General features: G+C 40.0%; 1 protein-coding gene across 1 annotated transcript in view; it reads left to right on the forward strand.

Moving 5' to 3' along the window:
• LOC140647927 (interleukin-5 receptor subunit alpha-like) overlaps positions 1-18,112 on the forward strand; it is a 29,909-nt gene that overhangs the window by 9,351 nt on the left and 2,446 nt on the right. The window contains exons 2-10 of the mRNA XM_072853156.1: positions 1,405-1,604; positions 1,924-2,078; positions 2,213-2,360; positions 2,938-3,046; positions 3,132-3,319; positions 6,691-6,827; positions 11,595-11,739; positions 16,320-16,407; positions 17,976-18,066. Coding sequence (XP_072709257.1) covers positions 1,502-1,604; positions 1,924-2,078; positions 2,213-2,360; positions 2,938-3,046; positions 3,132-3,319; positions 6,691-6,827; positions 11,595-11,739; positions 16,320-16,407; positions 17,976-18,066 — 1,164 coding nt within the window. The 5' untranslated portion in view covers positions 1,405-1,501. The remainder of the gene's footprint in view (positions 1-1,404; positions 1,605-1,923; positions 2,079-2,212; positions 2,361-2,937; positions 3,047-3,131; positions 3,320-6,690; positions 6,828-11,594; positions 11,740-16,319; positions 16,408-17,975; positions 18,067-18,112) is intronic.

The following is an 18,112-nucleotide window of genomic DNA, read 5'->3' on the forward strand; positions in this document are numbered from 1 at the left end:
ACATACATGTTCCTAGGACTATTTTTGATTGCTCTATCTCATATCTCAATCCTTTACAGCCACTGCATGTTGAATTATAAAGCCTTAAAGCCTCCTTGTTTTCATTTTATATTTTCCCTGACTTTTGCCACACACCCTACCACTCCAGGGGCATCATTAACAAGAAGTGAGGGTAAGAACAGCTCTCCCCTTCCCTCTCCAGGCAATTAGAATTGACTTCTTTCCCGGGCACACCAAGCAGAATTTACTCACTTTTTTGTTTGCCATGCACATGTGTGACACACATACTACAGCTGCTGCTGCTGCTGCAGCTGAGATCAGTGCCAGAATGAACCAGGTGGGGGAATCTCTGCCTTAAAGCATTTTGTTATGATCTTTCATAGCACTTCATAAACAATGACAGCATTCATTAAATGATCTCTTGTTCACTGCATTATACCAAAATAGCATTATAAATGAAAGTGTGTGTGTATATTTTTTTTTCCAGGTAACCTCATCGCAGATTTTTTGGATGTGCTGAACATTCACACATTTTCCGCTACATGACCAATGCCTCTTGTTAGTCAATGTATTGTGAACATTTTGATATGGCTCCAGGGGTCCTTTTGCTGATCCCTGGATAACACACATAGAGTGTGTGTGAGAATTTAGTATTGAAAACAATCGAGTCAAGATAAATCAGTTACTTTGTGAGTGAAAGACCCCTAACACAGAGGTGTATTAATTCTGTGGAGAACTAGTAAGGTCTCAGAGGTTGTTTTACATTAAAACAACCTTTGAACGAAACTCAGCCATCAAACAGCAGTTATGTCTTTCTAAAACCAACGTTGACCAGCGCAGAATCTATTTTCTCACTGTATCCCAAATTTAGAAAACACCTGATATATTCTTGCTGATAGTCACTTTTGCAAATGGCAAGATTCATCTCTCCATTTGTAGATAGTTACAGTTCATATCCTCCTAAAGCAGATACCTAAACCAGGGAACACAAATCACAACCTAGAAGTGACAGTTGCTCTACTGCCAGTAGAGGCTAGATAACTCATACAGTTACAGCTGCTGGTTTTGTATCTAGCCAAAGTTATGTCAGGTGGCTCCAACCCAAACTGTCTGCTATCAGTATCGGTAGTGTCATTTCTGTGGTCTTGCTTTCAGTATCAGTAGTGTCATTTCTGTGGTCTTGCCTTGCAGTATAAGCAGTGCTGCCATTCAAAACCAGCTCAGTATGGCACACCTGTCCTCTTTGGCTCCGGCACCCAGTTAAAGGTGCGCTTAAATACAAACATCCTGAGCATAGAAGGCACCGATCAACAAGTTTCATTAAACATATGTCATGTCATATTTACTTCTTATACTTCAGACATCACTTAAGTGGTTAAGTGACTCTTTCATGTTATTTCACAGATGCAAAATGAAAACATCATGTTCTAAGTGCTTTCTCAACCAAACTTGGAACTAAAGAGTCTCAGTTTCTGCAGACCTGTGTCCCAAAGCATTTGCTATGGCACGTGTTACAGTCGTTCCTGTCATGCTGATATTAAGTTTTTTCCAGCATAAGACACTATTTTCCACTAGCCTGGCAAGTGGACAACCATCTGTAGTGGGTAAGTAAAATATTAAGTAACAGTTTTTGTTGTCAAGGCACTTTCTACAGCCCATAGAGAGAAACAGAGACCTGTGCTAGGAGAGGTGTCCAAGACAGGTAAAAGTGAATCACCTAACATTTTGGGAGCTGCAGTTATGTAAACATGAATCTTACTGCTACAGTCAGTCATATTCAACTGAGCTCAGCAACCACCTGCTCCATGTAAGAACAGAGCTCCTGGGGAAGCTACTGGGTATGGAAGCCTTGCTGAGAGCCAAATCCTTTGTGCACACAGTGGCGGGCCTCTCTTCCTCTATGTAATTTCATTGTAATTGCAGATGCTCTTGGGCTACATAATGTTCTGCAGATTACCAAGCAGGAGTCGAGAGTTATTCTGTCCTGGAACAATAACCTGACAAAAGAAGAAACTGAGAAGTACACTGTGAAGTATATTTTGAGTTATAAATTCTTCAATACCACTCATGAAAGGAAAGTAAGTCGTTCAATGGTTACACATAGTTTAAAGTGAAATCATGTATTACTTCATTCAGTAGATGAATTTGCATAATTTCCCTTTCAATACTTAGTACCATCTACCTTCATGCAATTCCTTCTTCCTCCTCTTAGGAAAGACTGCAGGATAAGAAAAAGATAATACGTCTTGAGTTACATTCTGGTTTTAATGCTAAAGTTAAAACACAACTTTTTGCAAAAGAAACAGAAGACATAATTAAGGAGAGTGGCTGGACAGAATTTACTTACAAGGCACCTCCAGGTCAGCTATTTCCTACATGTTAAGACATCCAAACATTCATGATAATGTTCTGTCTTACTTGGAGCCATATAATTTCTGAAAGCTCATTATTATCTTCTTATGCTAATTTTTTGGTATAGGATTTGTTAAGAAGATGACACATAACACCTTGGAATATTACAGAATTATTTCCTTTATTAGACATGTTCAGATTCAGAAAACTCCATCTCTGCTGAGCAAGATGTCAAAATGACCCAACCACTCTCTACATTTTCCCTAGCAACTCATGTCTCTTGAAGATTGCCTTCTCTATCATCTGGTTTCAGGAAATCTTAAAAAAGCAGAGCTTTTCAACTACTACTCCAGACATTCTTTTCTTTAAGTGGGTTTGTAAGGCTTTTGCTGGTAGTAGCAGATGTGCCTCTCAGTTGTCTTTGTCCAAAAAGCCAAAAGACGCATTTGTTCTCACCTACCACTTATTCACGCTTCTAGAAATAAGGTTACATAATGAGTTTGTAAAGGCAACCATCACGTTGTTATCAGAAAATCCGTGTAAAATAAACATCACTCTCTCTTTTTTCCCCTTTCTTTGTTGCAGTATATATTCAGAATCTTTCATGCATCATATATAACATTTCTTTTTTCAATTGCACCTGGCATATTAAAGCAGAAGCTCCTGAAGATATCCAGATCTTTTTTTCATACAGGTAAGGGTCTTGTGCAAAATAAGTATGAAACCATGCTTTTGTACCTAAGTCCTTGATTTATAAGACTCATATTTCCTTCTCACAGACACATAGGAAAAGATTTTGAATGCCAGCAATATATAAAAAATACAAGGAAGAATAATATTGGATGTCATATGAAAGAAATACATTTCCAACCATCAAGAAAAATCAATTTAAACATAACTGTAAGAGATCTGAGAAATAATTCAAGAGGACTGTCTTATTACAAAGCTTTTACACCCCAGACAATAGGTAAGTATTGTCTATTATTACCTATTATGAAAAGTTCATTTATTGGTTATTTCATTGGTCTGGAAAGCAAAGAAAGGAAAGAGGAACGTGTGACAAAGTCAGAATATTAATTCTATCTTTTTATGCATTCATCTCTCTGGGAATTTTACACAAAGATTAAACAAAATGGATTATTGCTCAAAGTTATTTTTTTCTCTGATGACATATAATTGTTTATCTATAACTGGCATTTTTAAAAAATTGATAGGATAGTGTGACAAAATGCAATTTGAAAAACATTATACCCTTCTTTCTCCAGTTTTTCTCTTTCCTATCCATTTTCTTTTATAGTGCTGAAGAAAATGTGATAAAAACCCAGGAACATAAATAGACACAAGTCTCATTCATAAATGAATTTAAGAATATGAATGTTCTCAAACATTAGTAAGATTTATCTTTATTTATTACATGATTTTTCAGTTTAAAATACTCTGACAGTTATTTTTAATTATAGACAGTTTTGAATGATCATATAAAATTATTTTTCCTTACTTCTCTGGGAAGTCTGAATTAATCTCATGGGTAAGAAATTTACCTGAGTTTTAGCACAGATTGCAGATTCAAATATCTTTAAAATTATGAACATGTTGATCATATTCCAGACCTATAACACACGAATCAGTCATAACTCAAAGGATACAAAAAAGTAATTCAAAACTATCAACATTTATTCTGAGTTAGATCTCATTTATTCTGTTCTAATATGTTAGAATTATTGGCTTTACTCAAAGATTTACACTGCAATCAGAGCCAGCTATAAGCAAGATGTTCTGTTTTAGCAAAATAAAATTTCAAGAAAAACAGATTTTCCTGAAAAGACAAAAAATAAAGGGCGGGGGGGGGAACTAATCTGCGGGGAGACTGTATTAGGTGTTTTCATAGCTGACTGGGAAGATGCTCACTTCCAGACTGGCTGCCTGGGTCTGATCCCACCTGCAGAGTCCAGAGCAGAGAGCTGCTGTAGTACGTCCAGTCTTAGGATCAAATTCTTCACACAGCAACAAAAGATTTCACGTAATGTTCAGAGGTGGTGCCTGAACTACTCTAATTTGCCTGACAGCCTCCTGAGGGCTTGCCCAGCCCCACCTTGGCAGTTTCGTGCCTTCTCCCACCCCTCTGCTACTCCTGGGACAACCTTCCCACCCAGGGCCTGCCTGGGGAGCACAGGGCTGGGGTCGGCAGGAGCCAGCAGGGCTTAAGTAGGAGGGAGCAGGCTGTCCCTTCCCTGCTGCTCTCTCCATCCACTTGATCTCCTTCCTCCTGCTCAGAGCAGCCACCACCTCCTCTTTGCAGAGGCCAGACTGCCAGCGTTTCCTCCCTGCCCTTCTTCCCTTCCTGTCTTAGCCATCTTTAGCCATCAGCAGCGTGCATGCCAGTCACAGCTGGCTCAGCCAACAGCTTCCCCTCCTGTCTCAGCACCAGGCACAAACCCTGTTAGCTCGCCCTGCCTCTAAAACCCATTGCCAAACCTTGGTAGGGCACAGCAAAGTCTAAGTGAGCTTGCAGGGGGACATTGTTCACATTATAAGTAGTGGAATTACTCTTGCAAGGCTCCAAAGTTACCAGGGCTGTCTTCTCCCTCCTGAGAAGGCGGTTGTACCTTTCTGGTTAACAGACATCAAAAAGGCTTGTTTGTATCCAGGCTCCCCTTCTTAAACAGGAAAGCCTCCAGCTGGGCTTTAGCCAGCCTCTCCCTTGCACAGCCCTGGAGGTCCTGGAGGTCCTGGAGGTCCACTGTCCTGCTGCGAGTTACCAGCCCCTCTAATAACATGACATACAGTCTGACAGAACAGGACTCATGCGTGCCCTGTGCTGCAGGCAGCCCAAAAATAACTCAGTCCTGGCTGTCTGTGTGTGGGAGCTGAAGAAATTTGCAGCTGACAGGTGACAAACAGGTGAAAAAAAATTGTTTCCTACTCTTGGTATACTCAAAGAAGGGTGACATGCTCTGGGAACAGTATTTCAGAGAAATAGGTCTTTCCTACTACAGAGACTAAACAAAAAAAAAAGCTGCTGCTTACTCTCCTCACCTTTCACAGCTCATGGTGTGCCTCTACCCTCAAAGGCAGGTGTTGGTCACTGCCAACAGCTTCGGGGACAGGCAGAAGCAAACAATTTTACAAGCCCAAGGTAGCCTTGGGATAAATGTTTTTGCTAACTTTATGGGATCATTACTCGAAGAGAGGAGACTTCTCAAGGAGACGAAGGAAAAAGAAAAGCCAAAAAGGAAACCCCAGTGTGACATACATGTCCATGGAGAGACACAGGGTCATGCAGCCACAGCTGCTAGAGCAAGCACAATGGCTTCATGGACTAGTAACGCTGCCACTCACCCTCTCTGTCTCTCTTTCTGTCTTTTCTCTCCAGCACCACATTGCAGCCCCAGACCTCGTTGTCCTTGTCCACAGAAACTTGCCATGCACTTCTGCCTCTGCTGGGAGGGCTTTTTTGGAAAACTCCAGCTGAAGTTCCTCCCTTCACAGCAATGCAACAGCAGCTGGAGAGGGCTCAGGCTGCTTGAGTACTCCAGCACACACCTAGGACCAGTGCTCTAACACTCACCATGCTAGAAAATAACTGTAGACTTGCTTAACTAAACCAAAGGCTAAAATCCTGGGAACTCAAATGTCCCTTGCTTCCAACACTGTAGCCCATCCCTCCCTGAAAAAAACCATTGCCATCACACTCCTTGCACTTTGTGACTGGAGCACAGTGGCAGGAAGGATATTTTTTGTTTGTCTGTTTACATCTCCTAAGCACATCTTGCTTCCTCTGTAGCAAGTGCTCACCGGATCATTTACAAAAGAGATAGAAAGATTTCTCATGCATGTGTAGAAAACCTCATATATTGTATAAGACCTGCCAGGAGCTGGTACCTTGTCAGTAATGCCTCTGCGAGAGATCAAGTTCCATTCTTTTCAAAGTTATACTACCAGGCTCATGGGCAGACTTGGGGTATCCCACAAGACACAGAGGAAACAATCTGACATGGCAGGAAGCCTGTAGCAGCTCAGAGGTCTCCTTGACACCCACCCAGACTCTGGAGGGTGAACTCAAAGGGCCCGCTCCTCCTGTCCACCCTCACTACCTTCCCTGGAAAGATATACGAAAAAAAACTTCCTCCCTTTATTTTGAGACAGAAATGGATGCCACTTAGTGAGCAGCACTTTTAAAGAAAATGCGTCACTCACTGAACGCCTTCTTTGGGTGTGATAACCTCCAAAATAGTCAGCTGTGTATTTTAGGGACTAACGCACTGCATTTGTTTTGCATCAGCATAAATGTAAGAAAGAGCATGAGGTACAGAAGGTCTCTCTGTGCTCTTTTTTCAGAGAAACTGAACCCACCAATCAACGTCTCAGTTTCCCTTGAAAACAGAAGTATTAAAATTCACTGGAAACCCCCGCCTACTATTGGTTCTGCAAGTAACAAGTGTTTTTTGTATCAAGTGAAAATAACAGATCAGAAGGTAATCAGTTTTTTGGTAATCAGTATTGGTAATACACTTAATCTGTACGGCATAACTTCCATAAAAACTAGGCATCCCTTGAATTTAACAGAATTAAAACTCAAACAAACTTCAAAGAAATCCTAAGGTCTTGTCCCAACTTTTCTTGTATTTCTGGTCAAAAATGGAAAATCAACACATTTCATGAAGTCTTTCAGAGTCGTGCTTGCATTGAGGTGGGCTGGTTGGTTTTTTTGTTTCATCTTGAATTTGAATTGTATATTAACATCACATAGATTATTGACTTTTTTGTTATAGAAAAAGGAGTATTGATAAAAGAAAAGTTTATCAGCTACTTTGATAACATTTTTTAAGAAAAAAAATTACATGTTATTATTGTTATTTCTACATACATCACTAAAAGAATCACACCTGTTGTTTGCACACATTATATATATTTTAAAATCTTTCATGGTGTATCAACAGCTTCTCTTAGTCTTACCTGTAAGAAACAGAACAGTGTTATAGTTTAGGTTATGCCATATGGTGACTAAATGCCACCTAGCATTACCAGGTGGCATTTTTAAATTACGTGGAAATAAGAGCTGAAAAGTTTTCATGCAGATTCTTGTTTTAACTCCTAAAGAGTAGAAAGCCAAGCACTTAATTCAGAACATGATAGATATGAAATTTAGACGTATATTGGAACGTGATTTTTCTGAAACTTTGGTGTTTTCATTCGAGCTGTCTTTGAAGCTGTGTTTTCCTTTAAGAACCTAACACTTAGCTAACACACACCTTCAGTCAGCGTACAGTACTCTAACAATAAAAGGCTTATCTAAGCTAGCTGCAAACATTTAAGAGACAAAGCCTGGAAGAACTTATGACTAAATTGATATGCCTCCACTCTTTGTTAGACACAGTAGAAAGGAGAAGTGCAATGAGGTAGACACGTTATTGATCACCTAATGTTATCTTCATAAATTACAGCAGGGTTTATTAATTCAGGTGCAGTGCTAGTACTGCTAGGCAGCTTCCAGAACACGGCTGGCTCTTCCCACATTACCTCATTGCAGCATGCAAAAAACGAGCTCAGGTCTGTATGCGGACATGCTAAAGCTTCCCAGTCCTCTTTGGGTTTTTCCAGAAGAAAGACAGGTAGCCTCCTTCTAGCCACCTCTGCAAATAGTTATCATCCCCGTAACCATTCCCAAGTCTAATACTTCAAAACCCCTGCCAGAGAGATCCGGGGGCTTGTTCCTGTCCATTCACAAAGCTCCTAATCACCAAAGGCTAGGAGCAGAGGGAGCAAGGGAGGTTCATGATGGAATGTTCAAGACTCGGAGCAAGGGAGGTGTAGCGGGGAGGGCTGGGAGTAAGGGGTCCCCTCCCACTGTGGGGCAGGGATGAGCTCAAGGTGAGCAGGGGGATCCTGCAATCCACAGTGTTCATGCGGCCGCTGCAGCCCCTGTTTCCAGCTTCCTAACACCTTCCACTCTCTGGAAGGAAATGTCAAATACATAAAATAGTCCAGCAACCTTATTTAAATGGAATAAATCTATTTTATTTTCCTTGTCTTATACAGCTGATCCTCTGCTTTGTACACATCTGCAGGATATAAACATAGGAGAGGAAAGCAAAGAAAAATCATTTGGGCATGGAAGTGAATAAACACACACAGCAATGGAAAATCATGGTGGTTTTTTTTTTTTTCAATGATGGGATGGTTTGGAAATACAGGAGAGAGGCAGCTGCAGTAATAACAGAAAAAAGACATATGAGGGCATGAGATAAATGAAGGGGCTTTAAGGTAGATTTGAGGAGAATCAATGTCAAAGTTCGTAATGACTAAAATGGTAGTTACCTAGCCAAGGAGCAATAAAAGGTGTGTGTGTGCGCAAAGTTAAGGAAGAAAACTTTAGCAGTATTACAGGAGACACAGGAGGGAGAAGAATAGAGAAAGCCTGAGATTCTGTTTCTTGGTCAAAGCAAGGTCTTAATTGCTGTCACAGAGACTTAATGAGTTGAGGTATTAGGGTGTCCCTAAGCAGGCTTGTAGATATTTGTTGAAGAATGGGTGAGAGTATAATGATTAAAATATACAAGTCTATATTTATTTATCCTGAATACCTGAAGAGATGACTTGCTGAATACTTATGTGCACAAATAATAATACTGTGATACAGAATGACAAAGATTGAAAATAGGGAGTTGAGTCTGCAGGTGACTGGAAAATAGGAAGAGTTGGCATGTACTGTGGGAAACAAGATTAGAATTTGAAATGTTGGCTAAGTCTGAAATCAACAAGCCAAAATTCAGTAATAAAGAAAATCCTATGATTAGGAAGTACAGGTCAAATGTGCCAGCACAAAATAAGTAATTAACGTGTAGGCAGTAATGCAGAAGAAAAAAGGTCTGTGGATTACACTGAACCACAAACTGACTCAATCATTCCATGTTATTACACAAAGGTCAAATGTTATTCAAGTATATATGACAAGCATGTCACATGTAAGATGTAGACTGTGACTAATTCACCCTTCTAGCTACTGAGTTTCACCCGAAGTTTCAAACTGTGCTTTGGGCACCACCACAAAATATAAATATGTTGTAAAAAAGTTCAGAGAACATCAGTGAGAGTTACCAAAATGAGCATAAGCTTTGAAAATGTGTTCTAGGAGTGGAAGACTGAGGGACATGGTCTAGAGTAAAGGAGTGTAACTTGTGTTAACAATCTTCTGGTAAATAAAAGAGCATAGGGATCATACTTACCCATGCCAACTTGTGAGTAGGATAAAAAGTGACTGGCTAAATTCAAAGCAAAGAAAGCATAGACTAAAAGTTAGGAAAAGTGTCCTAATTCCAAGGACAGTCTAGCACAGGAACAGGTTTCTGAGGCTGCTTGGGGATGGCTCTGTATAGAGTTACCAACAATGGATTAGACAAACATCCTCCACAAATGCTCTGGGTAGATGTGACTGAAAGTTCCTGCACATCATGACTGCCAGAAAGTGGCCTACGTAATTTTATAAGAAGCCTTTCAGTCCTGCATTTTGGTGATTTCCTATGCAGACATAATATTATTGTCTCCTTAGGAAGAAATTTTCAGGCACCGCATTTGGTTAGCACTTAACCCTCACAGTCACTTGCAGTTTGCTTTTGAAAGCCCAAGGACTTTCCCACATTTTTACTTACTTTTGAAAAACTTAGCATGTGAACTTTTGTGAACTTTTGTCCTGGTTTTGTCTGGGATAGAGTTAATTTTCTTCCTAGTAGCTGGTAATAGTGCTGTGTTTTGGATTTAGGATGAGAATAATGTTGATAACACACTGATGGTTTAGTTGTCGCTAAGTAGTGCTCATACTAGCCAAGGACTTTTCAGCTCCCCATTCTCTGCCAGGTGCACAAGAAGCTGGGAGGGGGCACAGCCAGGATAGTTGATCCAAACTGGCCAAAGGGCTATTCCATACCATTGAAGTCATGCTCAGTATATAAACTGGGGGGAGTTGGACGGGGGGTAGCAATCGCTGCTCGGGGACTAGCTGGGCATTGGTTGGTGGGTGGTGAGTGGTTGCATCACTTGTATTTTTTGTTTTTTTCCCTGGGTTTTATTCCTCTCTCTCTGGTTATTTTCCTTTTCATTACAATGTATTATTATTTTTAATGAAATATTGAAATATTATGAAATATGTATGAAGTATGAAAATGAAATATTATTATTTCATTGCATATTATTATTGTGTTATTATTATTATTTCAATTATTAATCTGTTCTTATCTCAGCCCACAAGTTTTCTCACTCGTGCTTTTCTGATTCTCTTCCCCATCCCACTGGGAGTGGGGAGGGTGATCTAGTGGCTGTGTGGTGCTTAGTTGCCAACTGGGGTTAAACCATGACAGCATCAGATCTGGAAAGATCTTAAAGAGTGTGAAGGAAGAGCGAGAAATGACATTGTACACAGGGTCAAATCCACACTGCACCAGTCAGCATGAGGAGAGCAGGAGATCACCTTTTCTTAAAGTTGGCCTTATAATACTACCTCATCATGCTTTCCTAACACCAAAGCTGCAAAGATTCTGGACCCCTGTGTGCCTGAGATGCATACTTTCTACTTCTTTGCAACTTCCTAGCATTATTGTTAATTTTTATAAGCAGGAGTTTCCTCTCCTGGTTTCTTTTTTGTTCCTTCTTAAATTCTTAGCTTTGTTTATTTACAGCAGTTGCCTTCAGTTTTCAAAAGTGATGAATGATTTAGAGATCCCGCTGTTTTGAACTCTGACACTCCTTGTGAGGGCTTGATCTTTGGAAGTGATGTGCTTTCTTTTGTAGGCCCAATTAAAGATGTTTCAAGATAGTCACTAAAATAGTGGGCATCCCTCACCACCAGTCAGCTGAAAAATGCAAGCTTTTATTCTACCAGACAACCAAGTATAGCACACTGCCCACACCACAACCTTGAAACTTGCAGTTTCATAGTTACTATGTTCGTCCTACACTTGATGGGATAAGAAATGAAAGGGGAATCAGTGTTTCAAATTCTTACTGTCCTACCATAGCTGATACCTCCTTCCATCTTATCAGTTCCAGGCTCTCCTTCATTTTCAGTCCTGAGTTTTAACACATGCCAGGTAAGAGTCAGATTGTGTCTGGACATAAACACTGGCTCTGAAAATCTCTTCCTACTAGGTCTGAGATGTAAGTAATAGTGCTTGACATCCCTAGATTTATATCAGTTTGAACTGCAATGTGAAATCACCTAAAATAACCCCCTAAACATACCTTGATAGATTGTAGATGTCACTGCAGAGAAATATGAGCACCCGTTTCACAAGCCAGCAAACAAATGTGCAGCACAAGTGAGGGTAAAGAAAGAGATATGCATAAGAAACAAGATTTGGAGTGAATGGAGTGAACCAGTGTTTATTCATGATGGTAAGTTATCATGTATTTACTATCCATAACCCTTATCATTACCTATGTTATTACCATTCAACATCTTTACTTCATTATTGCATTTGTTCTTCTCCTTGCTGTATTATTGTACCGTAACAGTACCTAGAGGCCCATGGCATGCACCAGACTCACACAGCTCTAGGTGCTGTAGGGAAAGGCAGTCCTTGGTCTCATGAGTTGCACTTCCTTGGTCCTAAGGCAGTCTAGCACAGGGCTGTTCTCCTGAGGTAAATTACATCTGACTCTTGGCAGCCTTTAGAAAACAATAATGGTCAGCAGCCAAAAAGCTCACATCACCCCCCTGGGCTGCCCCGCAATGGACAACCCAAGCATCTCAACAAATGCTTTCAACTGGAGTTAGTAAGCAAAGAAACCGACAAAAGTCATAACATTCATCAAATCACATAGTCCTTAAGGACTACACCAGTAGTATCCTGGCTTGTATCAGAAATAGCATGGCCAGCAGGAGTAGCAAAGTGACCATCCCCCTGTGCTCGGCACTGGTGAGGCCGCACCTCGAATACTGTGTTCAGTGTTGGGCCCCTCACTGCAAGAGAGACATGGAGGTGCTGGAGCGTGTCCAGAGAAGGGCAACGAAGCTGGTGAAGGGTCTGGAGCACAAGTCTGATGAGGAGCGGCTGAGGGACCTGGGGTTGTTTAGCCTGGAGAAGCGGAGGCTGAGGGGAGACCTTATCGCTCTCTACAACTACCTGAAAGGAGGTTGTAGCCAGGTGGGTGTTGGTCTCTCCTCCCAAGTAACAAATGATAGGACGAGAGGAAATGGCCTCAAGTTGTGCCAGGGGAGGTTTAGATTGAATATTAGGAAAAAAATTCTTCAGCCAAAGGGTTGTCAAGCATTGGAACAGGCTGCCCAGGGAAGCGATTGAGTCACCGTCCCTGGAGGTATTTAAAAGCCATGTAGATGTGGTGCTTAGGGACATGGTTTAGTGGTGGACTTGACAGTGCTAGGTTAACAGTTGGACTTTATGATCTTAAAGGTCTTTTCCAACCTAAATGATTCTATGATTCTATGACTAAGTCTAATGTTTCTTTTACTACACCAGGGGAATAATTTCTTATCTGACAGAGGTAGGAAATGGTTTAGCTCTCATTTAAATATATGTGCTCTGGCCCCTACAGCTCACTTCAGCACAAATTAAATGAGAGCTTTGTAATACTTTTCCTTCACCTCTTATGACTAGATTTTAACATTTGTGTGCTAACAAGGGAAACTTGTGCTTTCCATGATGAGAAAAATGCCTCCACATGCAGCAGCTTCCTGATATCAGGTTAGGTAAAGGGGAAGTAGTATAATGGAATGACGCTATATTTATGGAGAGAAACTGGTGCATAGACTTGTCTCTGTAAATTGACATGTAAAAATAAAGTACAATACTATTGGTAGTAAAACAAAACAAGATAAATATCTTTATTTAATGCAACAGACTGTGTATTTGGAATATGTCTTTTTGATCTCTTGAGACTCAAGTACATATTTATCCAAAGACACAGGAAATACAATGCCAGACATTATTATTTTTGCAATGGATTGAATGTAAATTCAGTTATAGAGTTTACAGGATGTTGCCTGCCTACTCTGTCAGACGCTTCACCACATCCCACTGGTCTACTGGCACCTCTCAGCTGCCACCTTTTTTGGCCCAGATTCATTCATTTCATTCCAAAAGCATTTCACTTGTGAAATGCTTGGAGAGAGAAACCTAGTTGCTTCACACGTTCACTTTGGTGAAGGAGAGAACATGTTTCAGGCCATCAGAGACTTGAACTGCCCTTTGGAGATCCTTCTTTCTTCTCACTGAACACAGAGAGAGCCTAGGACCATAGCATGGCCAGCAGAGGGGTCAGGCCGGACACATCTGGTGTGTGGACAGTGGAGGGAGGGGAAATTAGAAGGGTTTTTCCTGGTGAGGGAATGTAGACTTATTCGCTCCCTGTCAGCCTCTCACCAGAAGAAGGAAATGAAGTTGAACAGTCACCCGTCCTGGTTCTAGCCTACCAAACCTTGATCTTAGCAGCTGCAAGTCTCCTTCAACTGTTTTCAACACCGCTACTTCCCCAGCTTCTGCTACAGCTGTTGTTGAGGCTCAACAATCACAGTGTTTTTGCACTTCAGAAAAGTTTATGGTGGACAAGACTGCCATTGCATGTAAGCTGTAATATCTGCATGCGTTCAGTGCAGCATGTTGATTTACCCCTGGAGCATACTGCACATATACACAAGTTCATGCGATGCGGCTATTTCCCTTCTTCCTTCCTGTACTCAGAGAGGATCAGTGGCTTTTATAAAATGAAACTATATTACATCAAGGGGTCACATGCTCAGGCAAACCTCTTTAAATATCTCCTTTGATGCTTAGAGAAAGTTTTCTGTCCATTTTATTTTGTATTCTGTTGAAATAATTTTGTCTGCTTCTAATTGGGAACGTGTATAAATGTGCATTATTAAGTGCATTTTAATACTGCCTAGATTAAAAAAAACCCCTGGTATAAGTAGTATCATTCATGGTAACTCCACAAAAGTCATGTACCTAATTTCATAGACACAGTGAATTGAAAAAAATGGAATCTTTCTGTGGAGTAACCTGAAAGGAAAAACATCCATTTGGTATTTTTATTTTGGAATGTGTCAATTTTTCTGCTGAAAGCCTTGAAGGAGCATGCAATGACCTGCTTTTTGTTTCCTTCTATATGACATTCCAATGTTTCATCTAGGAAATGTGCTACATTTCCTTAAGAATGCATTTTTAAGAGGCATTTCAGCCTCCATTTAAAAAAGCTGAAACATCAAAATGAAATAACATAATTCAAAACATAACTAAAATATTTGTTCTGAAATGTCCCTTTGACATGAAAAGAATTTGTTAATTTTCTCATGGGAAACACATTCATTTTCCATTGGAATTAGCATATGCCCTTGAAAAAACCCCACAATTTAAACTGAACTGAACTGTTTAATATAGAAACTTTCTGCTAAAAATGAAATGTTTGATCAGCTTTATTCATACACAGAAGCTTGAAATAATTGGTCTAATTTTTAGAGCTGCTGAGCATTCATAGATTGCTTTGAAGTTAACAATAATTCAGAGGTGTTCTGCATTTTTGCAAACCAAGCCCCTTGTTTTGGTTTCAAAGTAGTTATTTGTGACTAAGTTTAAGCATTTGCATCTGAAAAAAACCCACCATAAAATGGTCTACCTAAAAGAATATGTGTGCTTCTTTTTCTTCCTCCTTTCCAAAATGCATGAGGTAAGAAAGTAAGAGAACCAAACCTCTTTGTGGTTTCGCTGATGTAAAGACCACTGCTTCCTCTTCTCTTGGGTGTGTACGTGATATGGGGTTAGCAGAACGACGCAGAACAATTACCTCAAACAAAACAATTTCTCCTACACAGTCCACAGATTGTTCAGTATATATTTTCCAAGCCCTCATCTCAAAAGACAAGGGAAAAACTCCCTTTTCATCTTAAAGTGAATAAAGAATAGTTTCGCATTATAGTAGTACATAAAAATTATTCTTATACAGAGTTCTGCCCAGAGTTTGTGAGTTTTTCCTTTGTTTCATATCAAATTTGTGGAAATTCATAATATCCTTGGTTTAAACTACAGATGGGTTCAAACTAGGAACTTTTGTACAATTCTTTTGTTCTTTGATTTTGATCTAGATTGATCCTAAAACCACTGTGTAAAACTGGCCTCAGACTATTAACATTTTAAGAGCTGTTTCTGCCTGTTTTTCTTCAAAGTACTTAGTTCAAAGCAGTCCAAACTAGTTGTTGTTTTAAAGCTAGGTATTAAACAAAAAATAAAATTTGCCAAAAATACATTTTTGAGTCAACTAAAGACATTGCTTTTTGGTATTTGGGGTATTTTTGAGGAAGGAATGCAAGGTACAGAGCAGTAGTATTTGTTGGACAGTATAAATATATATTGCTGGCATTTCTTTAGGACTATTCCTAGCAGGCTTAAAAAAGGTAAATATAATGAAAACCAAATGTTGCTTCTTGAGTCAAAGTGAATATTTTGTTTGACAAAAAGCTTTTATTTTCATTTTGCCTTAAACCAGTTGCAGCTGTGAAGGAGTGAGGAGGCAGTGGCAGCGGGCTCATGGTGCGTGGAGATAGGAGGTGGCAACAGCAGGAATCCAAAAACAGCTGGGGCAGCGGAAGTGTGTCAATAGCGGATGGACAGTGGGGTCCGACATCCAGAGGAATCAAGGCTGGATGGAAGTATCCAGTGGCAGGACAGGCCATGCCCAGAATGTGAGAGCAGAAATCCAGGGAAAGGAGGAGATGGAGTCTGCTGGAGTAAAGGAAGCCAGAGGAAGTGCTGAATCGAGGCAGCAGCAAGGCTGAGGGCTAAAAGGAGGAGGAAGGAACAGTCAGAAGCCCCTGTTTCCCCTAAAAAGTTCCAGGAAATGTTTCTTTAAATCTGTAGCAGTTCAGGAATGGTGCAATATTTATGCGTCAATATATAATTCCATCCATTTATGAACTACCCTTTCCCACATTATTAACATTACCTTTCCCTCTTCTTTTTAAGAAAAGACAGTGGACATCATGCTGCTAAGCCTCACATTGTTTTGTCTCCTGATTTTCTTTGGAGGTTTGCTGATATGTGCATGTAGGAGGTAATGTACATTTCTGGAACGTAGTATAAATTTCTGGTGGAAGAGAGGTCAGGGTGAGGGTAAATAAACCATACAATGGATTAAAGTCAAACACAGATCTTCTCAGACAGATTATGTTTACAAGAAGCATTCACTTGTGCATTTCTGACTATTGTTCTAACAAAGGAGTGCTAGGTGTTAAGACCTAGTGTAAGATACTGAGCCCTATCACTGTCATCTCACAGCTCCCATCACAGTACCTGGAGCTCCAGTCTTACACCCTACTCTCAGTTGTCTTTCTGCCACTGTAAATAACATTTTTTCAACTTACTTTCACTGCTGGCTCTCTACCCTCAGTGTGACTTTGCCCCATGCTGTTGCAGGTTCTGCATTCAGGGCCACCAACATTAATAACGCCAAAGATGAACTTCATTTCCATGTTGCTCAATTTAATTTCATAATCCATGGGTATTACCGAGAGTAGTCTTTTACTCTAAGCTGGACAGTTTACAAGAAATAAATAAAAAAGGAAAGTCAGGCTGATGGAAGGAATTTGCTTTGCTTTACTATTAGTACAGCAAAGTAATAGTAGTGGTCCTACACCCACCAACAATTAATGCAGCCAGCTGCCTCCATGCCACTACTTTTCTGCCTGGCTACATAGCTTTCCTATTGACATGGCAGAGAAGGCTTTCTTGAACTGAAAAATAAACTTGTTCAGGGTAGGATGGTAACTCAAGATGCCTTAATATTTGGAAGCTGCAGTAGATAAATGGAACCTCTGTTAAAAGTAAATGGATTATTTCATTAATTACTAAATATTAGTCCTGATTAGGATAAAATAAGTTATCATCTGCTTTATCTTCTTTCAGTAAACAAAGACTCAAGGAACTATAGACATGAAAGAGCTAATATAAAAATACAGAATAAAAAGTTCCCCCTGGGGCAAACAAAACATGTAATTGAAAGCCATCTGCATCTAAACATAAAACAATATTCTGGTCAAATAATGAGGATTGACTCTGGCCTCAAGAGAGCAATTCAGCTGGTAGATCTTTTTGGTGGAAAATTTACGTGGTACTCAAAACCAACAGATAATCCTTTGTGATGAAACAAAATGTTTTCATGGTTCTGTGCAGACACCACTCACTCTCAACCCCAAATTCTGCTAGACCTCAGCAAATGAGTTAAAAGATGTTTCCGATGCTATGCCTGCGCTCTGCCATCCAATGTTTATTTCTTTGATTATCTCACTTTATAGATAATATGTTTAATTATGAAAAGAAAATGTAGGACTAATTTTTTAGCTATAGACATAGCAGCATGCCACAAGCTCTCGCTTTGCTTGGAAATCATATGTTTGTGCATATCCATACAGGTCTTAAATCTCTAGCACGCTAAAAACCAGTCAGGCTGAAGAAGAGCTGGGAAAAATGTTGAGAAAAATGTCTGCGGTGAAACAAAAAAGGGTAGAATGGCTTTAGAAATGGTAGTTGCCTGTCTAATTGGTGTACCTATTACAAAGCATTATTGACTGATCTGTTCCTGCAGAAATTTAAGAGTAGTGTGTCTGTGTCACTCTCTTGTAGGTATAGGTGCCTGGAAGCTATAACTATGCCTGTTCCACATCCTTCAGATAATATCAAAACTTGGCTAGCTGCAGATGAGACTCACCACCAGGTAGAGTGCGTCTGTCTTTTTTCTCTCACTACATTGACATGTATGA

The sequence above is a fragment of the Ciconia boyciana genome, chromosome 1, assembly GCF_034638445.1.
Source record: "Ciconia boyciana chromosome 1, ASM3463844v1, whole genome shotgun sequence".
Lineage (NCBI taxonomy): Eukaryota > Metazoa > Chordata > Aves > Ciconiiformes > Ciconiidae > Ciconia > Ciconia boyciana.